Source organism: Ailuropoda melanoleuca, chromosome 20 (genome assembly GCF_002007445.2).
Source record: "Ailuropoda melanoleuca isolate Jingjing chromosome 20, ASM200744v2, whole genome shotgun sequence".
Classification (NCBI taxonomy): domain Eukaryota; kingdom Metazoa; phylum Chordata; class Mammalia; order Carnivora; family Ursidae; genus Ailuropoda; species Ailuropoda melanoleuca.
This window is the reverse complement of record NC_048237.1, coordinates 26,937,983-26,963,473: the sequence shown is the minus strand read 5'-3', so window position 1 is coordinate 26,963,473 and position 25,491 is coordinate 26,937,983. Positions and strand designations below refer to the sequence as shown.

General features: G+C 42.2%; 1 protein-coding gene across 5 annotated transcripts in view; it reads right to left on the bottom strand.

Moving 5' to 3' along the window:
* Window positions 1-12,559: 12,559 nt before the first annotated feature.
* GNG2 (G protein subunit gamma 2) overlaps window positions 12,560-25,491 on the bottom strand; it is a 126,016-nt gene continuing 113,084 nt past the window's right edge. For all 5 annotated transcript variants that reach the window (XM_034648483.1, XM_019807225.2, XM_019807227.2 and 2 more), the window contains one exon: window positions 12,560-15,749. In XM_034648483.1, coding sequence (XP_034504374.1) covers window positions 15,621-15,749 — 129 coding nt within the window. In that variant the 3' untranslated portion in view covers window positions 12,560-15,620. The remainder of the gene's footprint in view (window positions 15,750-25,491) is intronic.

Genomic DNA, 25,491 nt, shown 5'->3' with positions numbered 1-25,491 from the left:
TTTTTGTTTTGTTTTGTTTTTTTTTTTATAATTAATCTTATTTTATTATATTATGTTAATCACCATACAGTACATCCCCTGATTCTGATGTAAAGTTTGATGCTTCATTAGTTGCGTATAACACCCAGTGCACCATGCAATACGTGCCCTCCTTACTACCCATCACCAGTCTATCCCATTCCCCCACCCCCTCCCCTCTGAAGTCTTCAGTTTGTTTCTCATAGTCCATAGTCTCTCATGTTTCATTCCCCCTTCTGATTACCCCCCTTTTCTTTATCCCTTTCTTCCCCTACCGATCATCCTAGTTCTTATGTTCCATAGATGAGAGAAATCATATGATAATTGTCTTTCTCTGCTTGACTTATTTCACTTAGCATTATCTCCTCCAGTGCCGTCCATGTTGCAGCAAATGTTGAGAATTCGTTCTTTCTGATAGCTGAGTAATATTCCATTGTATATATGGACCACAGCTTCTTAATCCAGTCATCTGTTGAAGGGCATCTCGGCTCCTTCCATGATTTGGCTATTGTGGACAATGCAGCTATGAACATTGGGGTGCATATGGCCCTTCTCTTTACTACGTCTGTATCTTTGGGGTAAACACCCAGTAGTGCAATGGCTGGGTCATAGGGTAGTTCAATTTTTAACTTTTTAAGGGACCTCCACACTGTTTTCCAGAGTGGCTGTACCAACTTGCATTCCCACCAACAATGTAGGAGGGATCCCCTTTCTCCACATCCTCTCCAACAATTGTTGTTTCTTGCCTTGTCTATCTTTGCCATTCTAACTGGCGTAAGGTGGTATCTCAGTGTGGTTTTGATTTGAATTTCCCTGATGGCTAATGATTTTGAACATTTTTTCATGTGTCTGTTAGCCATTTGTATGTCTTCATTGGAAAAGTGTCTGTTCATATCTTCTGCCCATTTTATGATTTGTTTATTTGTTTCTCGTGTATTGAGTTTGAGAAGTTCTTTGTAGATCTTGGATACCAGTCCTTTATCTGTGGTGTCCTTTGCAAATATATTCTCCCATTCCGTGGGCTGTCTCTTAGTTTTTTTGACTGTTTCCTTGGCTGTGCAGAAGCTCTTTATCCTGATAAAGTCCCATAAGTTCATTTTATCTTTTATTTCTCTTGCCTTTGGCGATGTGTCGTGAAAAAGGTTGCTCTGGCCGATGTCATAGAAGTTGTTGCCTATGTTCTCCTCTAGAATTTTGATGGATTCCTGTCTCACATTGAGGTCTTTCATCCATTTGGAGTTTATTTTTGTGTATGGTGTGAGAGAGTGGTCAAGTTTCATTCTTTTGCATGTAGCTGTCCAATTTTCCCAGCACCATTTATTGAAGAGACTGTCTTTTTTCCACCGGATGTTTTTTCCTGCTTTATCAAAGATTAGTTGCCCAAAGAGCCGAGGGTCCATTTCTGGGTTCTCTATTCTGTTCCATTGGTCGATGTGTCTGTTTTTGTGCCAGTACCATGCTGTCTTTGTGATCACAGCTTTGTAGTACAGCTCGAAATCCGGCATTGTGATGCCCCCAGCTTTGTTTTTCCTTTTCAACAGTTCCTTGGAGATTCGGGGCCTTTTCTGGTTCCATACAAATTTAAGGACTATTTGTTCCAGTTCTTTGAAAAATGTCCTCGGTATTTTGATCGGGATAGCATTGAAAGTGTAGATTGCTCTGGGTAGTATGGACATTTTAACTATGTTAATTCTTCCAATCCATGAGCATGGAATATTTTTCCATCTTTTTATGTCTTCCTCAATATCTTTCAAAAGTGATCTATAGTTTCTAGGATATAGGTCCTTTACGTCTCTGGTTAAGTTAATTCCAAGGTAACGTATGGTTTTTGGTGTTATTGTAAATGGGATGGATTCCCTAATTTCTCTTTCTTCAGTCTCGTTATTCGTGTATAGAAATGCAACTGATTTCTGGGCATTGATTTTGTATCCTGCCACCTTACTGAATTGTTCTATAACTTCTAATAGTTTGGGAGTGGATTCCTTTGGGTTTTCCATATAGAGTATCATGTCATCTGCAAAGAGAGACAGTTTGACTTCTTCTTTGCCGATTTGGATACCTTTGATCCCTTTTTGTCTTCTGATTGCTGTTGCAAGGACTTCTAGTACTATGTTGAATAATAGTGGCGAGAGTGGGCATCCTTGTCGTGTTCCTGATCTTAAGGGAAAGGCTTCCAGCTTTTCCCCATTGAGAATAATGCTTGCAGTAGGCTTTTCATAGATGGCTTTTATGAGATTGAGAAATGTACCCTCTATTCCTACACTCTGAAGGGTTTTAATCAGGAAAGGATGCTGTATTTTGTCAAATGCTTTTTCTGCATCAATTGAGAGGATCATATGGTTCTTGAGTCTTTTCTTGTTGATATGATGTATCACATTGATTGATTTGCGAGTGTTGAACCATGCTTGCATCCCAGGTATGAATCCCACTTGGTCATGATGGATAATCCTTTTAATGTACTGTTGGATTCTATTAGCAAGGATCTTGTTGAGGATTTTGGCATCCATATTCATTAGAGAAATCGGTCTGTAATTCTCCTTTTTGAGGGGGTCTTTGCCTGGTTTGGGGATCAAGGTAATATTAGCCTCATAGAATGAGTTTGGTAGCTTTCCTTCTGTTTCTATTTTTTGAAATAGCTTTAGGAGAATAGGTATTATTTCTTCTTTGAATGTTTGGTAGAATTCCCCAGGAAAACCGTCTGGGCCTGGAGTTTTATTATTTGGAAGGTTGTTTATCACTGACTCAATTTCTTCATAGTTAATTGGCCTATTTAAGAAATCTATTTCTTCCTGTTTCAGTCTTGGTAGTTTATAGGTTTCCAGGAAGGCCTCCATCTCTTCCAGATTGTTTAGTTTTTTGGCATATAGCTGTTGATAAAAGTTTCTAATAATCCTTGCAATTTCAATGGTGCTGGTCGTGACCTCTCCCTTTTCAGTCATAATTTTAATAATCTCAGTCCTTTCTCTTTGTTTTTGGACAAGTTTTGCCAGTGGTCTGTCAATTTTATGGATTCTCTCAAAGAACCAGCTTCTAGTCCTGTTGATCTGCTGTACTGTGCTCCTGGTTTCTAATTCATTGATTTCTGCTCTAATCTTGGTCAACTCCTTCCTTGTCAGTGGGTTAGGCCTGTCCCTCTGTTGCTGTTCCAGTTTCTTGAGGTGAGAATATAGAAACTGCATTTTAGATTTTTCTATTCTTTTGAGTGAGGCTTGGATGGCTATGTATTTCCCCCTTAGGACTGCCTTTGCAGTATCCCATAGGTTTTGGACCGTTGTGTATTCATTCTCGTTGGTCTCCATAAATTGTTTAATTTGTTTTTTGATTTCCTGGTTTATCGAGTCATTCTTGAGCAGGATGGTTCTTAGCCTCCAAGTGTTTGAGTTTCTTCCAGGTTTTTCCTTGTGGTTGAGTTCCAATTTCAGAGCGTTGTGGTCTGAGAATATGCAGGGGATAATTTCAATCTTTTGGTATTGGCTGAGACCTGTTTTGTGTCCCAGAGCATGATCTATTCTTGAGAATGTTCCATGGGCATTTGAATAGAATGAGTATTCTTTGGTTCTGGGGTGTAGTGTTCTATATATATCTATGAGGTCCAACTCGTCGAGTATGGCATTCAAAGCCTTTGATTCTTTGCTTAGTTTTTGCCAGGGTGTTCTGTCTATTTCTGATAGTGGGGTGTTGAGGTCCCCTACTATTACTGTGTTCTTATCTATATGTCTCTTTATTTTGGTTAAGAGTTGGCTTGTGTATCTTGCTGCTCCCCTGTTGGGGGCATATATATTAATAATTGTCATATCCACTTGTTGAATACTTCCTTTAAGAATAATATAGTGCCCTTCTGTATCTCTCTCTATGGCCTCTAGTTTAAAATCCAGTCTATCTGATATGAGAATTGCTACTCCAGCTTTCTTTTGAGGTCCATTTGCGTGGAAGATGGTACTCCATCCCCTTACTCTAAGTCTGAATGCATCTTTGGGTTCAAAATGAGTCTCTTGTAGACAGCAAATGGATGGGTCATGTCTTTTTATCCAATCTGCAACCCTGTGGCGTTTTATGGGAGAGTTTAAGCCATTTAGATTGATAGAGATTATTGACAGATATGATTTTAATGATGCCATTTCTCTTTAAAGTCTTTGTATCGGTTGTGACTTGCTGCTCTGTATCACTCTTGGGGCCTTTTTACCTTTATAGAGCCCCCCTTAATATCTCCTGTAGGGCTGGTTTCGTGGTTACGAAATTGGTTAATGATTGGCGATTTTGGAACGTCTTTATTTCTCCATCAATTCTGAATGACAGCTTTGCTGGATAAAGGATCCTTGGCTGCATGTTTTTCTCTGAAAGAGCTTTAAAAATGCCCCCCCAAGCCTTTCTCTCATTCCAGGTCTCTGTAGACAGGTCTGACGTAATCCTGATACCTTTGCCTTGGTACGTGAGAAATTTCTTTGCCCTGGCCGCTTTCAATACTGTATCCTTGGATCTAATATTTGCGAATTGCACTATGACATGCCGTGGCGTAGGTTTGTCCTGGTTGAGCTTGGATGGGGTCCTCTCTGCCTCTTGGACACGAATGCTTGTTTCCCTTGCTAGATTAGGGAAGTTTTCAGCTACAATTTGTTCAAATATCTCTTCTAGACCTCTGTTTTTCTCCACCCCTTCAGGGATGCCGATGATTCTGACATTGGATCGTTTCATAGAGTCAGTAATCTCCCGTAATCTACATTCGTGGGCGTGGATTTTTTTAAGACCAGCTTCTATTTTCGTTTTTTCTTCTACTAACCCATCCTCCAATTCGCTAACGCGTTCCTCTGCCTCGGTGACCCTGGCCGTCAGAGCCTCTAGTTTTGACTGCATTTGGCTCATAGAATTTTTAATTTCTGTCAGATTCGCTCTCATTTCTGCCCTTAGGGATTCTATATTCTCAGCAACGCTTTCTCTGATGCTTTTTTCAAGTTTACTCATCATCTTGACCATTGTTGCTCTGAATTCCATTTCTGATAATTGGGATACATCCATATGTATTAATTCTGTGGCCGAGGCCAATTCTGTGGCAGAGGCCACAGACTCATTATCTTTTCTTTGCTGGGGGGGACTTCTCCTTCTCGTCATTCTGATGAAGAGAGATTGCAGGGTTGTCCAGAGCCCAAGTGTTGACTGGGACCCAGGCCGTGCGCCCTTGTTTTATAGAGATCTTAGGGATGTGGGCTTCTTCCTTAAAGAGTTTATTTATTTATTTGAGAGAGAGAGAGACAGTCAGCAAGAAAGGGAACCCAAGCAGAGGAGTGGGAGAGGAAGAAGCAGGTTCCCGGTGGAGAAGCCCGATGAAGGACTCCTTACGGAGCGTTGTGATCACACCCTAATCCGAAGACAGGTGCTTGGTGACTGCGCCACTCAGGCGCTCCGGGTTGTGGGCTTCTTGATTTTTCAGCCTGCCTTCTGGGGGAGGGGCCTGCCTGCAGGTACTCAGAAAACCCTGTTTGGGTAGAGTCTCTGTGTCCCTTGCGAGGGGGGATGGGGATGGGCACCCTGTGAGCCGGTATTTCCGGGCTTTTGTTCTCTGGCGGCTTTCCCTGGCGGTTTGCTATGCCTCTTCTGAGAGAGCAGCAGCGGCTGAAATTCAGCCTCTGTCTCAGAACAGAGGGATCGCGGATCGTTCTCCACTGATGTTCTGGCCACTTTAACTCTGTTTCTGTTGGTGCTGCTCAACCCTGCAGCATCCCGGGCTGTGCGCCCCACACCCGGCGTCCCAGCCCTCACTTCCAGGGCCGGCACGTCTCTGTCCTTTGTGTTTCCAACCCCGCCCGCCGCCAGCCGCCCCGCGCGGGCTCCCGGAGCTCCCCGTCTCAGTCTGGTGTCTCACGGGTGCTGACCGCGAGTCCGCCTGCTCCCCCGTGCAGGTGGCCCTCCAGCCGCCAGCCGCCCCGCGGACGCTCCCGGAGCTCCCGGTCTCAGCCTCGATCCAGTGAGCACACCGGAGCTCCGGAGCTCCGTGAGATGCTTGGTGGTGCACGCTCCCGGCTCACGGACTCAGTCTGCCGTTTCCAGAGTGCGGGTCCGCGGTCCGCCCGCTCCCCGGTGCAGGTGGCCCGCCAGCCGCCCTGCGCGCGCGCTCCTGGAGTTCGCGTTCTAAGTCTGTTGTCTCGCGGGTGCCGTCCGCGAGTCCGCCTGCTCCCCCGTGCAGGTGGCCCGCCAACCGCCAGCCTTCCCGCGTGCGCTCCCGGAGCTCCCTTCTCAGCCTGCTGTCTCAAGCGTGCGGGTCCGCGGTCTGTCCACTCCCCCTTGCAGGTGGCTACCGCTTCCCGGCGCCCTGACACGGCGGCTCCCTCCCCCTTCTGTTTAGCTTCCGATATCTGTGCGCGGTTTCACGGCTCCCCGCTTCGTACCTCGATACTCAGCGCTGGAGATGTTCATTTGTAGAGATCCAGATGTATCTTCCTGCGTCTCAGGCTGATTCCGTGGATATTCCTGCTGGTCTGGTACCTATCCAGCTCAACTCAGGGGACCGGCTGAAAAAGGGGTCCCCTACTCCTCCGCCATCTTAACCTCCCCTCGACCCCTTTCCACTTTTAAAATTTCTAAGAATACCCTCAAATTATCAAGGCTTTGTCTTATGCGGGTAATATCTATTGCCGTTTATCACATTGGAAATTAAAACAGAAATTCTTTTAAAATATGCACTTACTAATTCATTGAAGTAACAATAAACACATTGCATGTTAACATAAATAACATTTTTATGAAATATAACTATGTTCTAAAAAAATACAGTGAGACAAACGGCATTGTTTTACATTTTTGCAAATCCTTTTATTGCTTGGCTTAACACAAGTGCTGGATTATCGTCTGTGCATTTGCATTCAATCGGCTGTGACATCAAGATTACGTAGGCTCTAGAAGCTCCATTGTACACTTATGAGAGAATGAGAATAGAAAAGGCAAATAATATCATAGCATTATAATTTTGAGCTATCAGACTCTCAGAAAGGATCTCAGGACCCTCAGGAGTTCTGGAATATTCTTTGAGACCTGCTGTTGTAAAGTAAACTAAGATGTCCCACAGGTGGAAGTAGTGATTTTTTGATGAAGGGATGGATGTCCCAGTGCATCACGCCAACCCCTTTCTTAAAGTGACAGTTTGCTTTTGCAAGCAGTCTGGAACAGTAAGATTTTTCTCCTGTGCGTACTTATGCAAATGCAGGAGCATCTGTTGCTCTGTGCTGGGATCCTGTGTGACAAGCTCTGGTGGGATAGTGCATATTCCTGGAGTAGGGACAGGAAATGGGGTGGCGGTGGGGAGGGGAGTGGAGGGGAGAGGGAATGCGCACCATTCTTACCTCTGTCCAAGAAGCTCACCATTCTTATCTCTTTCCAAGAAGCTCTGGGTGAATTCTAGAAATTGCATTTGCAAGGGTCTCTGTTCTGAGATTCTTCCCAATCCCTTCTCAAATCAGGGCTTCTGGAAGCCCTGGAAGCCCCCACTGCTACCCAGACCCTGCTTCTGACGCCTGGAGGGTTCGGTGGGCTCTGAGATTACAGGGAAGCAGTTGTTAGAAGAGCAGTTGGAAAGGGAAGGGATTTTCCCCTCCTGAAAGTCCTGAAAAAGAAAAAACACTTTGGACCTTCCCTGTCAGACCCCTCCTTTGTGGTTTTTCCCCTGCACTGGCTCCTCGATACCAGGAAAGATTTCTCGTGCAAGTGACCACTTTCTAGGCACCAAGTGACCACAGTGAAGAAAAGGTTAAATATCGACAAGAAAGTGTTCCCTGATTTCTTCCTTTCAGAAAAGTGATCCAGAGGTTTGAAGTTTACAATCTACTTGTTCTGCAAATGAGAACAGATCCAGAACTTTCTAATAGCCTACTTCTCAAGTACTTGCATTCCAATTTCCATGATAGGATAGTAATTAAGGGTTAAATTTTTGGAATGGAGACAGATATAGGTTCTTTAAAAAAATTTTTTTTATTATATTATGTTAGTCACACAGTACATCCCTGCTCTTTGATGTAAAGTTCGATGATTCATTAGTTGCGTATAACACCCAGTGCACCAAGCAATACGTGCCCTCCTTTACTACCCATCACCAGTCTATCCCATTCCCCCACCCCCTACCCTCTGAGGCCCTCAGTTTGTTTCTCAGAGTCCATAGTCTCTCATGCTAGGTTCTTATCCTTGATCTCCACTTCACAGCAATGGGAACTTGGGAGAAATGCCAACCTTTCCAGATCTCAAATTTCTCAGCTGTAAAATGGAGGGGAATGAGTTTGAGTGTCCCCTGAAGCAGAGCCTGGATCTAGACCTTGGGTGAACATAGTTTAACGGTGCTAAGGGTGATCTCAGAAAGCAGAAATGTAGGAAGAAAATAAATGAGACAGATCAGAAGGAAAAAAATCAATAGGGTGTCTTCCTGGGCTGGTTACTATTCTGGACAATTAAGGCTCAATCCTGCCAGAGACCCTCTGAGAAACCATATGAAATGTACCCCAGAATTATCCTCTGAAGGGTGGGTGCCTGAGACATTAATTTCATCCCTCATTGTTTGAGGATTGCCCCTGGGGGAAATGAATTTCTCTGGGGAAGAATGAATCTCCACCACAACTGTGGCTGAAATCAAAGTGGATCACCAGACGTGACGCAAGGCACATAAGATATCAGCTACCGGAGATAGATGACATCCATGTCATAGAGTCACTGTGAGCATGAAATGCAACGGTGTCTTAAAATGTTGAGCATTGTGCCTGGCACACGGTTAAGTGGCTAATAAGTGTTCGTTTGATTGTTACCGCTGCTATTATGGCGGACATCATCAAGACCACGATCATTGCACTCTCTTGAATGGGAGACGCGGGGATAATTTGATGGCTTAGGGGACTCCAGGAACGATACATAATCCACAGCTTACCTCTTCCGTACCACAGCCTGTACGATTTACCATGACCTATGGCCCATTGTTGTGATTATCACAGTACTCTTATTTTCTCCTTTTTTGTGTATGTGTTTTGCCAAAATTCGGGCTCGAAGATAGGGCGCATACTGTCAGTTGTATGAGGTAGAAAAAGGGCTGCTAACCGTTGCTTTGGAGCAGCACTATCTAATAGGACTTCCTGCAACGATGGAAATGTTCTGTATCTCTGCTATTCCACTAGCTGCTTGTGGGTCTTGGATGCTTGAAATATGGCTAGTGTGGCCGAGGCACTGAATTTTTACTTTTATTCCATTCTAGTTAATTTCTGTCTCAGTTTAGCCACATGTAGACACAGTGGAGGGCACTTAAGGATCGTGGTCCCAGTGCTCCCAGCGCATCGTGGAAAAGACGCTGCCCCTGGGGCTAAAATGAAGGTGATGCGCCCAGCGGTGTAATTATTCTGGCCCCTAGGCGCGCAGGTGCCCACAGGATCTCGCTTCTGGTTTGGAGGGTGGCGGTGTCACTGGGGCCGAGGAGCTGGGGACTGAAGGGAATGAAGTCCCGGCAACGCGAGCTGGCACCGGTTGGGGGAAGAGAGGCCACAAGCTCAGTGCAGTTTAGATCATTGTTCTGTGCGCAGAGCCAACTGCTGACCATGGTCCGGCAGGCAGGGAGCCGTCTCCGGAGCTGCCTTTGGCAAGTTCGCAAGACCAGCATTTGCAAGTTGTGCCTCTGCCTTGTCCCATTTCTCTGTGCACGCATGTGCGCCGTGCGGAACCCACAGGACTCGGCAATGATCATTAACGTTCCCAAGGGCGGGGCTGGTGTTTTCTACTCCCAAGGAAATTAGGGTTTACCCAGAAAGCCAAGATTTTCATGTAATAAGCCACAGATTCCAGCATCGCCTCCTCTGCCCTCCTCCCCTCAGCTTCCTGTGTTCTACCACTGTTCATTCCGATGGGTAATTTACTATTTCCTGGTCTCCTTCCTCCACTAAGCCGCCAAGTCCGCGAAGGCAGGGATGCCATGTCTACCCCAGCACAGTCAAATACTCAATTCTTTGAGGCTGATGACAAGGGCAATAGGAGTTGAGAGGAAAGAGATAAGTATTTCCTTAAGTCATTCACCGACAATATGGAGTTCAGATGAGGTTTGAAAAATGAGCAAGATGTATTTACTCGAGGAGTTGAGTAATGGCATTCCAGGGGAGTAATGTCATAAACCAAGACATGGAGGTAGGATTGAAAATATTATATTTATGGGAGACAGGATGAACCACAAGAAAGTTTAGAAAACAAGTGGATGTAGTAGGCTGGGGCTTGCCACCCCGGGCCGAGTGTGGATCTCCTGGGTTGGTAAGAGCACCGCGACGCCATGCACCCTGGGTGTCTTGAGTGTTCTGGAACTGGAGGGTGCCTCCAGGAGTCTGACAAGATGGGGGGTTGGCTTCAGTTGTTTTTGCCTTTAACCTTCCATCTCTCTTCCTCTAGCCCTAGCGCTTCAATCTCCTTAGACTCACTGTTCTCCCCCTATGGTACAGCAACCCCACCTCTACCCCGGGTTCAGGGGTCCGTGAGATCTCAAACCAGAGCTAGCCAATGAGAGTCTTAGGAAGTGTTGCAGGGGTACAGTCAGGACTTGTGCTGGAGCTGTTATTACCTTTCTTCTGTGATTGCTAAACTGGTGAGAGCAAGCCTGGAACTGCTGACACTGTACTGATGCTGCAGGGAGAGTCTGTCTGAGACTTAAAGCAGTGCCGGGGCAAGAAGGACCGAAAGGACAATGTAAGACATCTGATGACATCATCTCAGCACCTGGATCCTGCTGAGCCTGAAGTGGGACCTATTTCTGAGCTCATCAGTTATTAGCCAGTTTCAGTTACACTTGCAACCAAAGGAGTCCTGATTAATGAATACCCGGGGTAAGTGGGATGCTCAGAGTGGGAGGAGATGAGTCAGAGTGGCCACACCAGCAGATGTGGCAGGAATTCAGATGTGAGGTACCAAAGGTCCAAACCAGAGGGATATGGGGGTTGAGAAGAAAGGAGGTGAGTGAAGCGGTGAGAAGGAACTATTGAGAATTTTCCTCTCTTCCAAAGTTGTACAAGCAGTGTCTAATGCTTCTTTATCACCTCTTCCTTCGTGATGCCTCCGTACCTTCTCTCTTTCGTTTGGTTTTGCCAACTTCGTGAAGCAAATGAAACAGGTATTCTTGTCCCCATTTTATAGTGTGGAGAAGTTAAAGGACTTGCCCAAGGTTATAGGGGAACTCTGGGGCCTACTTTGGATTCTCTAGCTCATGCTAAACGGGCCCTCGCGTGGGTACGGTATGAAGTCACCAGGTACCGTCTTTCTGTCACTTTGGGATGGAGGCGCTTCCCCACCCCCAGGACATGGAGAAACAGTAGAGTTCTTACCAAGGAAAGGCCCGGGAGCCCATGACCCTTTTCATTAAAAATAAATTCTGCCTGAGTCTCCTGGTTCTAAATAGAAGAAAATGTAGATTTGGGGCAGAACCGAAGGGAAAGGAATTTCCCTTGGCAAATTATTTGCAATTTGTGGATTGGAGCTGACCCAGCTCCAATTCCCACGTCATTGTGAGCGCTAAAATGTGACCAGCTTTATTAAAGAACCAGAGCTGGAGGCAATCCTTTCACATGGGCTCAACAAAACAGGAGCAGAGTTAAAACTCACCAGCTGCCTCCTCACTGCATCTCATGTCCAGAATCTGTCTACATTTTCACCCAACGGGTTCTATGTCTACTCCCGGCCAGGCACTTCCCGCGGCTGTGGGAATAAGAGGGAGCCTACAGATGATTGGTTTGTGCCTTTCCTTAGGCATCGTGAAAAGCTACCTGTTGTGAGTATGTGGTCCTCAGGCTCCAGCACTCAGTGGAGTGTGTGCATTTAAGTACCACTGCCAGAAATTCTGAATTAGTTGGGGCCCATCATCTGCCTTTTTAATTGGGATTCTGAAGCAGGTGGTCCAGGGACCATAAGCCTGCAAAACAGGGATGTAAGTGGACAAGTGCACTAACTCCCAGCGGCCCTATCAGTTTTAGAGGCGCTGCTGTCCCTGACAGGAGTCCTGGGAGAGGCAGCACTTCCTTCTTTATGAACAGGGTCTATCACTCACTGGCATCATTTGAGGGACCTATGAAAGGTTTTGTTGACTATCTCTGAGGAGCTGCTGAATCTAGAATTCTAAGCATTTTGCCTTCTCCAGTACTCCTTTTAAATCGTGAACAACTTATGGAGAACAGCATTCTCTGTGTCCTTTTTTTTTTTTTTTTTTGGTGAGGGAAAAATCCCAGTGTGGCACACTCACAGCACATTAGAGTGTAACTGCAGCTCACGTGTCCGCACGGTCCAGGCTGCCAGAGCCCTGCGCTCTTCCCCATCACCTTTGTCTCTCCCCAGGCATGGGCCTCTAAGATGTAGGGACCCAGGGAGAACGGCTTTTAAAAAGTCTCATGTGAGTCCTTCCTTAGAGCACCTCTGTTAACAAAATCCTAAAGAAAATCAATGGATTCCTATTTCCCCACCCACCCTGTTATGTGTCATCATCTTTCTCAAATTAACCATGAAATCGATGGGTAAGCTGGCCCCCAGGCCCTCGCCATGAAATTGACTGCATATGAAATGAATTTGAAAATTCCATTTATTAAAACAAATACATTGTCCATGTGGGATGAAAATGTGCACATCACATTCAGGTTTTCCTGCTTTAACATTCCTGTATTTCCTCTCTGAAAGACACACTCCATAGATCTCATATAGGAAAAATGTGAACAATCCTTGGGTTGGGAAAACATTAACGATACGTAACAATTCACCATTGCCAGGAGCAGCTTGAAGCAAATATTAAAAAAAAAAAAAACTACAAAAATCTTAAGACAGCATGCTCAATTTCCCCAAATCCCATTTGTGAATAGGAGTATGTGGAGAAATGGTTTTTAATTTTTCCTTGGTAAGCAATCTCTTTCAAATATTATTATCGAAATTAACCTCAGATCAAAGTACTGTTTTGCAACCTCTAATTTAAATTAAATAGTACTTGGTTTAAAATTAAAAAGGAAAGAAACCAGAGTTAATATTAAGGACGATACAATTTTTTTCTTAATATGAGGGTTATTGTTACAATTTAAACTAACTGCATGATAGATTTTCATTACTATCCAATACATTATATACAGAAATTAGGGCCTTGAATAATTAAGTTAAATTTTCCTATTAGTTATTCCTTCAGATAAAGTTATGCTGGTGGAAATGATTGTTGAATTTCTAACAGAATTAAAGCTCTTTAGAGGTATAAGTCATCAAAAGATTTCTTTCCCCCTTAACAAGTAAAAATACTGATAAGCAAAAACTCATATAAAGACTCTGGTATTATATACCATACTACAGGACATGAAGTTATGAAAAAGCCCAAACATTTTCCTTAAACTTAATTTCAGATTGATTGTGTATTTTCTGCTTTTTCTCTTTTGTAAACAAGGTCACAAGTTTGGAACTTCCTTAACTTTTAATTATCAGAGCCGTATTACAGTGCTTCCTTCAAGTTTTAATGCCATTCTAATTGCTCCAAAGATCTAGATTTACATACAAATATAAAGCATCCCTCTAAGAAAAATAAATGGCCTGGATTATGAAAATCCTTGGGGTCTTACAATGATGCCCTAATCACCATCAAAAGGTGCTTTATTCAGAGTTGTTTTTATGTGACCACATATTCAATTCATGTTTTGGCTTAATTTTAAAAATGTGTATGGTTTTAGCTGATTCCACAGTATTACTAAGCTAATGGTACAATACCATATTAGTTTAATAAATACTCTGCCAGGGTCTTCCTACTAAATCTTCATTAGCGTTTCGCTGACTGTAACAACATCCCAAGGTTTGAACAGAAGTATCTGGTTATAGAACTAGATTCACACATTTTGCAAATATCTCAGGATTCCCTTGCCCCCACCCCAGTTGTGAGCTTTCTTTTACCATCATGCCCATAAAAGGAGCTAGGGAAAGTATTTACTAACTCTTTCAAAATCTGTCCTTGGCATACTAAGCTTTTACATCTTCTCTTTTCCTTCTTCTCCATTTTTTTTTTAAACAGAAGGAAGAGAACAGAAAGAGAATAGAATTAATTTGGAAATGGTCTTTTGCAATTTCAAAGTAAACAGCGAGCTCTAAGGCTGGTCCTCTTTTGCCTGGGAATGACACAGAGAAAATTGATGCAGGTTACCAGGACCTTCCATTACTGATGAAGGCTAGAGCTGTAATGAAAAATCACTTTCAATATCATCTCTCAGGAAGAGAGAGCTCTAGCTGCAAGGAAGTTGTAGATAAAGACTGAGAGACTCAAACAAGACAGAGAACAACAGAAAAGGTTCTATTGAAAAATTTCGTGAGTGAAAAGCAAAGACCATCCCAGTGGCAAAAGAGAGCCAGAACGCTTTCTGGTGTTGCTGGCTGGGGGTGGGGGTGCACCTGACCTCTTCTCTGTGGCAGGTGAACAGCCAGGATTCTGCAAATAGGTCTTCTCTGGAGCCATTGGTTTATTTCTCCTGATTCTTGAACAAACAGAGAGTGTTCCTTCAATCTAGAATTTCCACGATGCAGGGAAAGATGAAATCGGCTCTTACTCTATGACAGAAATGCCTCCCCATTGATGGTGAATCCCTCCTTCCCTCTCCTGCTTGGTGGTTCCTGTGCTGCCCTGGATCCTGGATACAGCCAAAATGCTTTGGATTCTGGAAAATACGTTGAAGAGGCGTTTACGCCACTGTGAACTCAGAGGTATATTAGGCATGGCTAAGGCTCTGAAGTAATCTCAGTTTTCAAGACACTGAGTTTTTTCTTCTCTAGCTTCTTTTCTCTCTCATTCCTGTTCCAAACTTTAGTAAAACAACAAACCTTCTGAATGGATGTAACATAGGGAAATTTTCATGCAGTATTACTCAAAAATTGTCACAAATATATGAAAGCACCAGTCACAACACATGATTTACTTTTACTTGCAGAATCAAAGCTATCATGTACAAATGTTAGGAATTGTGATAAGAGAACACAGACAACCGGCATTTTTTGTTGTTATTACCATGAGGACAAACCACGGGGAACAGCTCCCTCAACATCTGGGTGCTCCTCCTTGGAGTTCAGTCTTACATACAAGTCCAGTCTTCTCTCTGTACTACTCTAATGGGAAGGGGTGGAAGGAGAGGCAGGGGAGAAGGAAAAAAAAAGGCACAAAGACTAAACATCAATGCCATTAAACCAAACCGCAGCTACACTGGACAATTCAGCTTATCAAAGGGTATTCTAAAGGCAATAGTCATTCCAAGAAGGTCATACATATCTTAGCTCAGTACAGCTGTCTGTTTTTATTTTTTTTATTATTTTTTTAAATATGAAGCAGAAACATAAGGTTTGGGCAGGGATAGCAGAAAGAAATGAGGCGGATTTTATCTTTACATATTCCCTTGCTCCAGGCAGTTCTGCAGATATCAGATCTCTTAACTCGGGATGTGGTTTGGCTTTCATTCTCATCAAGGGGACCGGTTCTTTAAACATGCATGGCCTGAAGTTTCCAGGATGGTTCTCCTCCCTCTCTTTAAATGCTGTGGACTAGAAAGGCGCCCACTTCGCTAAAAACTCGACATCAGTGTCCCAGGAGCCCTGACGCTCTTCAGGCTCCTCGTGAAGACTTAAAGGATGGCGCAGAAAAACTTCTTCTCCCTAAATGGGTTTTCTGAAGCCGGGACCGGGGTCAGCAGGGGGTCTTCCTTGGCATGCGCCTCGCAGTAGGCCATCAGGTCTGCGGCCGCCTTGGATACCTGGGGAGGAGGACAAACACCACCGGACCTTAAGAGGAAGCACTTGCGGAAGCATCGACGCATGCGCAGGCAGCCAGGGCAGACTTCGGGTCCAGCTGCCCCCCACCCCCCGGGATTCGGGTTCAGCTCTGAGCGGTGCACCGGTCACTAGCTTGCCGGAAAGGGAGGTGGGGCGCCCAACCTCCTGAGGGCCTCCGTTTCCTTCGTGGGAAGGAAGGGGGTTGGTGAGCTCGATCTCACGGGGCTGTCTGCGGCAGGTCCGGGACTAGGGCGAGGGGAGTGAGGCTCTTAGCGCACAACGGAATGGGGTGCTCACTGTTACGGTCACGTGAGGCTCAACCCTGCATTTGTACAGCCCTGACAATGGGGGTTCTCCCTAAATTTTGTGCCGCCCCACTCACCTCACCCTAGTCCCAGCCCTGGCTGCAAGGGTTAAACGAGATAATCCACGCAAATCGCTTAGTGCCTGGCACACAGTAGGCTTTCCACACAGGATGGGTGAAGCCATGTTGATTTCCTTTGTATGTATGTATGTATGTATATATGTATTTAAAAATTGTATTTATTTGAGAGAGTGAGCACGCAGGAGCAGGGTGCGGGGCAGGGAGGGCAAAGGCAGACGGAGAAGGAGAAGCAGACTCCCCGCCGAGCAGGCTGCCCGATGTGGGGCTCGATCCCAGGACCCCGGGATCATGAGCTGAGCCTAAGGCAGAGGCTTCGCCGACTGAGCCACGCAGGCGCCCCTGATTTCCTTTTTAAACAAACACATCAGGATATATATATACGTATGTGTTCTATATAAAACAAAAAAAATGCACATATATAAAATATATAACTTCATGTACTATTTTTATATGTTTATATATTACATATCATTATAATAATTTATTATGCATCTGAAATACATATTGCTTCAGTCTGGCACTGTATCTTTTAAGGAGTCCCACTGCGAGGCTGGTCAGTTATTTCAGGGATGCAGTTATTTCTCACATTTCTGTAGCTTCTTCTTGGGAATGGTCTGGAATACCTTCCTACAACCAGCCTTCAGAATGGCAAATTTTCACTACTTGAGGGTGGACTTAATTTGGGAGAACAAACTAAAGGTCACTTATAACCACATCTGGGGGCTAGGTGGATGATCCATCTGAAGAATGTCAATTTGGGCTCAAAAACCATAAAGTTAGAGTCACTTCCTTACATGACATAATAGATTTGCTCTGGTGATCACTCCAAAAGAGCTTTTAACATCACTGTACTACTATGATAGTCTTTCAGAGTGACTACTGAAAGGACAATCCTCTAAGAGTAGGACGGATGATATCATTGCTAAAAAAAATTCACTGCCTGTCCCCCAACCCCCACCACAGGTGGATTACACATACCCACACGATGACATCAGACTTGTTCTGCCAATGAGATGTGAGAGAAGTGATCTGGGTCACTTTGTGGCAGAAGCGTCAAGAACTGATGCAGTTTGCCATGCTCTTTCTCTGCCAATTTGTCCGACTGAAATAATTTACTGAGAACCTCTTAATTGATTCAGAGGTTTGAACAAAAGGCACAGTGGCCACACCCTTGATTTGGTCCTTGCCTAACAGCGAGTTGATTAGAGAGCTTTGTTCCTTAAAGCCCTTTCAATTTTATGGTTTACTGCTTTCATCTTCTAACCCCATAAATCTTTGAATTTTCAGACTCTATGTTCCTTTCATCACAGGCCAGAGGCAATATTCTGGATAGAGGCTGCTGCACCTGCCAGGGTCCCTGCCCAAAGTGATATGGTGTTGAGGGGCAGCTGATCTGTAAAGGACATATGGTGGGAATAAGAAGTCTATCTTTGTTGTTGTAAGCCCCTAAGAATGGGAGGAGAGGACCTTTTGTTACTGCAACAAAACCTAGTCTACCCTGACTAATATAAAGAGGTATAGGTATTAGTATGTGTGTGTTTCTTCGGTCTGCCTTAACAAACTGCCACAAACTGGGTGACTTAAAACAACAGAAATTTATTCTCTGACAGTTGGTGCTAGAGACTGGAAGTTCAAAATCATGCTATCAGCAGGGTTGGTTCCCACTGGAGGCCCAAGGAGAATCTGTTCCATCCTTCTTAGCCAGCGCCTGGTCGTTTCCAGCAATCCTTGGTGTCCCTTGGCTTATAAATGCATCACTCCAATCTCTGCCCATATCTTCACATGGCCTTCTGTCCTGTGTGTCTCTGTCCTCACATGACATTCTCTTGTCTATGCCCAAATTTCCTACCTACCAATCACTGGATTAGGGCCTACCCTAATCCAGTATGACCTCATCTCAACTTGATTACATCTAAAATTTCCTACTTCCAAATAAGATCACATTTTAATGTTCCAGGTAGGTTTAGGGGACACTGTTCAATTCAGTACAGTAGAGTCGTGTAAAAGTCAGTCTTGACTTTTTTTTTTGGCATTTAAAATCTTTTACTAACCTTTTTTCCAGCTTTATTGAGATATAATTGATATACGACGGTGTGTGACTTTAAGGTGTATATTGCAATGATTTGATACACTACTATATCGTGAAATGATAACTGTAGTAGGTTAATTAATACCTCACATAATTAGCTTTTTCTGTGTGTGTGTGGTGAGAACATTGAAGATCTCTTTTAGCAACTTGCAAGTATATAATACAGTATTGTTAACTATAGTCATCATGCTGTACATTCAATCCCCAGAATTTATTCATCTTACAACTGGAAGTTTATAACCTTTGACTAACCTCTTCCCTCACCATCTAGGCCCCTGGCAACCACCATTCTACTGTTTCTGTGAGTCAGATTTTTTAGATTTCATATGTGAGTGATATCATACAGTATTTGTCTTTCTCTGTCTGCCTTATCTCACTTAGCATAGCACTCTCAAGGCCCGTCATAGTATCACAAATGGCCAGATTTCCTTTTCTCATGGCTGAATAATATTCCATTGTATGTACATAAAACATCTTCTTTATCCATTTATCCACAGATGAACAAACAGATGAACAATTATGTTGTTTCCATATCTTGACTATTGTGAATAATGCTGCAATGAATATGGGGGTGCAGATAACTCTTCAACATTCTGATTTTATATCCCTTGGCTATATATCCAGAACTGGGATGGCTGGATCAGATGGTAGTTCTACTGTTAACTTTTTGAGGACTGTCCATAGTGTTTTCCATGCTGGCTGCACCATCATACTTTCCCACCAAGAGAACGTAGGGCTCCCTTTTCTCCACATCTTTACCAACACTTGTTGTCACTTGTTTTTTGATAACAGCCATTCTAACAGGTATGAGAAGATAGCTCATTGTGCTTTTGATTTGCATTCCTGTAATTAGTGTTGTTGAACATCTTTTCACATACCTGTTGGCCATTTATATGTCTTCTTTGGAAAAATGTCAGCTCAGTTACTCTGCCCATTTTTTTAATCAGACTTTTTTCCTTGCATGAGTTCTTTATATATTTTGGATGTTAACCCCTTACCATATATATGGTTTGCAAATATTTTCTCCTTTTCCATAAGTTGCCTTTTCATTTTGTTGATTGTGTCTTGCTGTGCAGAACCTTTTAGTTTCATGTAGAGCCCTTATTCATTTCTGCTTTTGTTGCAGGTGTGTTTGCTGTCATATTCAAGAAATCACTGTCAAGACCAATGTCAAGGAACTCACTCCCTATGTCTTCTAGGGGTTTTACAGCTTCAGGTCTTACATTTAAGCCTTTGATCCACTTTGAGTTAATTTTTGTGGGTGGTGTAAGATGTGGATCCAGTTTCATTCTTTTGCATGTGATTATCCAATCTTCCCAACATCATTTATTGAAGAGATGATCTCTTCCCTATTAAGTATTCTTGGCTCCTTTGTCAAATATTAGTTGATGGTATATATTAGGGCTTATTTCTTGGCTCTTTATTTGGTTCCATTGGCCTGTGTGTCTATTTTTTATGCCATACTTTTCTGATTACTATAGCTTTGCAATTGAGTTTGAAATCAGGAAGTGTGATGCCTCCAGTTTTGTGCTTCTCAGGATTGCTTTGGCTATTCTGGTTCTTTTGTGGTTCCATGCAAATTTTATGATTTTTTTTCTATTTCTGTGAAAAATGCCATTGGAATTTTGATATGGATTGCAGTGAATCTATAGACGGTTTTGGGTAGTATAGACATTTTAACAATATTAATTCTTCTGATCTATGAACACAGACTAACTTTCCATTCATTTGTGTCTTCAATCTCTTTCATCAAAGTCCTAGTTTTCAGGGTACAGCCCTTTCACATTCTTGGGTAAATTTATTTCTAAGTATTTTATTGTTTTTGATGCTATTATGAATGACATTTTATTTCTTTTTCTATTTCATTTTTTGTATAAAAACACAATAGATGTCTGATGCTGATTTTGTATCCTGCTACTTTACTGCTTAATTTCTAAGTTTTTTTTTGTGTGAAATCTTTAGAATTTTCTATATATAAGATCATATCATCTTCCAACAGAGACAGTTTCACTTCTTCCTTTCTGACTTGGACGCCTTTTTTTCCTATTTCTTGCCTGACTGCTCTGGCTAGGACTTCCAGTACTATGTTCAATAGGAGTGGTGAAAGTGGGAACCCTTGTCTTATTCCTGATCTTAGAAGAAAAGCTTTCAATCTTTCATCATTGAGACGATGCTAGCTGTGAGCTTGTCATATATGGCCTTTATCATGTTTAGGCCCAATGCCCAATTGCCCATGTTGAGGCTTCTATGCCCAATTTATTGAGTTTTTATTACGAAACGATGTTGTATTTTGTTAAATGCTTTTTCTGCCTCTATTGAGATGATTATATGATTTTTACCTTTCATTCTATTAATGTGATGTGTCACATTTATTGATCTGTTGCCCCATCTTTGCACCTCAGGGATAAATTCCACTTAACTGTGGTGTATGACCCTTTTGTTGTGCTCTTGAATTTGGTTTGCTAATATTTTATAAAGAATTTTTGCATCTTTTCACCAGGAATATTGGTCTAGTTTTCTTAACTTGTAGTATCCTTATCTGGCTTTAGTAACAGGGTAATTCTGCCTTTTTATAATGAGTTTGGGAATATTCCCTTCTCTTTGATTTTGGAAGACTTTGAGAAGGATTAGCATAAATTCTTTTTTAAATGTCTGGTAGAATTCACCAGGGAGACCATCTGGACTTGGGCTTTTCCTTGTTGGGAGCTTTTTGATTACTGATTCAATCTCTTTACTCTATCTTGGTCTGTTCAGATTTTCTATTTCTTCATGATTTAGTCTTGGAAGGTGATATGCTTCTAGGAATTTATCCATTTCTTCTAGGTTATCCAATTTATTGGCACATAATTTTTTCATAGTAGTTTCTTATGACCCTTTGTGTTTCTGTGGTATTAACAGCAATGTCTTCTTTCATTTCTGGTTTTATTTGAGTCTTCCCTCTTTTTCTTCTTAGCCTAGTTAAGGATTTGTCAGTTTTGTTCATCTTTTCAAAAACCAGCTCTAGGTTTCATTGATCTTTTATTTTTCTGGTCTCTATTTATTTCTGCTCTTATCTTTGTTACTATTTCATTTATTTCTGCTTTCATCTTTATTTCCTTACTTCTGCTAACTTCAGGCTTAACTTGTTGTTTTTTAGTTCCTGAGGTTTAAAGTTAGGTTTTTTGGGACCTTTCTTTTTTTTTTTTTTAATGTAGGTGAAAGGAAACTTCCCTCTTGGAACTGCTTTTGCTGCATCTCCTAGGTTTAGGGATGTTGTGTTTCCACTTTTTTGTTTTCAGATATTTTTTTGATTTATTTTCTAATTTCTGCTTTGGTCCATTGGTGTACTGTTCAGGAGTGTGTTAATTTCCACATATGTGTGAATTATCCAGTTTTCCTCCTGTTATTGATTTGTAGTTTCATACCACTGTGGTTGGAAAAGATTCTTGGTACAATTTTAGTCTCTTAAATTAGCTAAGACTTACTTTGTGGCCTATTATTTGTTCTATCCTGAAGAACATAAAATGTACACTTGAGAAGAACATGTATGCTGCTGCTGTTGGATAGAATGTTCTGTATATGTCTTTTAGATCCATTTGGTCTAAAGTATAGTTCAAGTCCAGCGTTTCCTTATGAATTTTCTGTCTGGGTGATCTATTCATTCTTCAAGTGGGCTATTAAATTTCCTACTTTTATTGTTGTCTATTTCTCTTACCAGGTCTGGTAATATTTGCTTTTTTAAAAAAAAGATTTTATTTATTTGTCAAAGAGAGAGAGAGAGAGAGCATAAGCAGGGGGAGTGGCAGGCAGAGGGAAAAGCAGGCTTCCCACTGAACAAGGAGCCCAGTGTGGGACTTGATCCCAGGACCCTGGAATCATGACCTGAGCCGAAGGCAGATGCTTAACCGACTGAGCCACCCAGGCGTCCCAGGTCTGGTAATATTTGCTTAATATATTTAGGTGTTCTTGTGTTGGGTGTATATATATTTATGATGGTTATATTCTCTTGATGAATTGACCCCTTTATCATTAATATAAGGACCTCTGTCTCTTGTTACAGTTTTTGGCTTAAAGCATTGCTCTTTAATTGACATTACACTGCTTATAAAATATTTTTATTATGCTATTATGTTTCAGACATTGGGTTTTCTCTTTTGCTCTACACAATAATCCTGAGGTAAGAAGCATCAAATTCCTTTCACAGGTGAAAAATTAAGCCTCAGCAGATGGCTTGAGTTGTTCAATGTCACATAGCAAAGCACTTGGCAGAAAAAGAACTGAACCCTTGATGCTTTGCCATTAAGCCACAGCTATCTACATACAAGCTACTCAAATGCAGGGCTGGTTCCAAAGGGGGAAATTGAAATTCTTTGTGCATCTTTATGAAATGCTACTATGATGGAATGAAAGGAAACAGCCTGTTCTTGTCTTAGCTCCTCTAAGTGAAAGCAAAGGACAGACTTTCAGACTGAATCTCAATTACTTTTTTTGTGTGTGTGCCTTTTACTTGTTGAGCCATAGTCATTATCACCCCAAACATGAGCTCAGCTTAAGCAGCAAAGACTAGGCAACAATAATATCTAAAACTCACTTGCTAAGAAGAGATCCAGCACCACCCCTACTCATCTGTAATGTTCACACACAAACACGGGCGTACCTTAGAAATATTGCAGGTTCAGTTCCAGACCACTGCAATAAGGGGAATACCACAATACAATGAGTCAAGTGAATTTTTTTGTTCCCCAGGGCATATAAAAGTTATGTTTACACTATACTGTGGTCTATTACCTGAGCAATAGCATTATGCCTAAGAAAACAATGGATATATCTTAATTCAAAAATACTTCATTGTTAAAAATTGCTAACCATCATCTGAGTTTTCAGCAAGTCACAATCACTAGTCACAGATCACCAAAACAAATCATGAAAAAGTTTAAAATATTGGTAGGATTACCAAAATGTGACACAGAGACATGAAGGGAGCAAATGCTATTGGAAACATGACAAAAATAGACTTGCTCAATGCAGGGTTGCCAAAAACCCTTCAATGTGTAGAAACGGCGGTATCTGAGAAATGCACTAAAGCAAAGCACAATAGAACAAGGTAGGCCTGTGTGTTGCAGCAACTTTCAAAATCTTTTTATGATACATAAAGTGCTACATTGGGCAAAATGAATAGCTTAAGAGTTGCTTATATCTCATATTTGAACACTTCATTCTGAATGGCTTTTTTCTCAAAATATTTTCTGAGTTTTATCTTGTTTCCTTAACTAGACTGCAGCTCCCTGTGGGCGACAGTCCAACACACTGTCAGAATCCTGGCAGTAGAAAGAATAATTACTAATATTTATCTGCCCTTGCTATATGTCAGAACTGTGCTAACCACTTTACATACAGTATCTTATTTAATCCTTACAACAATATTATGGGTCACAAGCTATTATTGTCCTCATCTTAAATATGTGAATTTGAGGCTTCATTAGGAAGGTGTTTGCTGTATGTAGGTCTCACAGCTCATGAGTGGCTGAGTAGAGAGTCAGTGTTCCTGACTTAATCCTATGAATACTCTTCCTTTCTAACCCATAGCGTCATCCTTGTCCCCTACCTTAAATGAGTCACAGCAACAGTCTGCCTGGCAAGTCTTTCCGACTATCCCCGCTAACGTTCTGCACACAGCGTCCCTTACATTATATATTCCTAGGCCTGCTTCCATTAAGATTTACCCAATAACCCTGGGCAATCTCTTTTTTGTCCTGTTGATTATTCCTCCAATAATATTCCAAATTTATCTCCTTATTGTCATTGTCATTGACTACCCAAGTTTAAGCCCCCATTTTCTTTCTCCATGCTTATGGAAATAACCTCTTAAATAAAAATGATTTATTGGGTTTTCCAAGGGGTCTGCTATAAACTGAATGTTCATGCCCTCCAAAATTTATATGTTGAAACTTACTTCCCAGTGTGATGGAATCTGGAGTTCTCATGAATGGATTAATGCTGTAAGAGAGAGTATAAGAGAGATCCCAGAGCTCCCTCACCCCTTCTGCCATGTGGGAACACAGTGTGAAGTCAGCCTTCTATTAACCAGGAAGCAGCCTCTCACTACACATGGAATCTGCCAGTGTCTCGATGTTGGACTTCCCAGTCTCCAAAACTGTGAGAAAAAAATGTCTGTTGTTTATAAGCCACCCAGCATGGTATTCTATGACAGGAGCTCAAATGGACTGACACAGGGTCAATGGATAGAATTCAGGGGGTGGTCTGTGAATATGAATGATAAAAATTACATCTTTATCTTCACTAACCTCAAATGGAGATTTATTAGCATTTCTGTCCATTACATTCCCAGATGTAGACATCACAGAACAGTAGCATTAGCAGTCCCTCTGACTTGGTTAGCCATAGACGTCAGATATTTCCCATCACATCACAAGTTATTCCAAACATCTCAACATTTCATTAATGTTCATCCACTTTATAATTATATATCCACTATTAGATCTTATATAATCAGTTAATAAAGGAAAACATATATAACTCTATCACAAATGTTTTGCTAAAAACGATTCTGATAAACTGTATTTCAATATGATTAGTTTCCTTTGTAATTTGAAAACATTACTCTGGGAAGGAGACCATATGCTTCAGTAGGCTGCCAAACAGGTCTAGGGCAGAAAAAAGTTTAAGAATCTCAGTTGTAAATGAATTCCCGGCTTTGACTACTGTGCCAAGAGTAGTATTTTCCATACTGCAGCTAGAAAGTTAATTTAAAAATATAAATTGGCTCATACCACTGTCTTACTTAAACCCTAATAGTTTCCCATTGTACCTTGTATTGAACCAAAACATCTTAAAACAGCCTGTGGGGGGGTGCCTGTGTGGCTCAGTCGTTAAGCGTCTGCCTTCGGCTCAGGGCGTGATCCCAGCGTTCTGGGATCGAGTCCCACATCAGGCTCCTCTCATGGGAGCCTGCTTCTTCCTCTCCCACTCCCCCTGCTTGTGTTTCCTCTCTCGCTGGCTGTCTCTCTCTCTCTGTCAAATAAATAAATAAAATCTTAAAAAAAAAAAAACAAAAAACAGCCTGTGGGTCCTGTATGCTTTGGGCCTGCCCATCTTTCCAATTTCATGTGTGGCATTCTTCCCTCCCCACACATCTCTGCTAATGTCATGGAAGCTCCAAGTTCTTTTCTGCCTCAGAGCTTCATATATACAATTCCCTGGAACATTCTCTTCCCATTTTCTCAATAGCCTGGCTCCTTCTCTTCCTTTA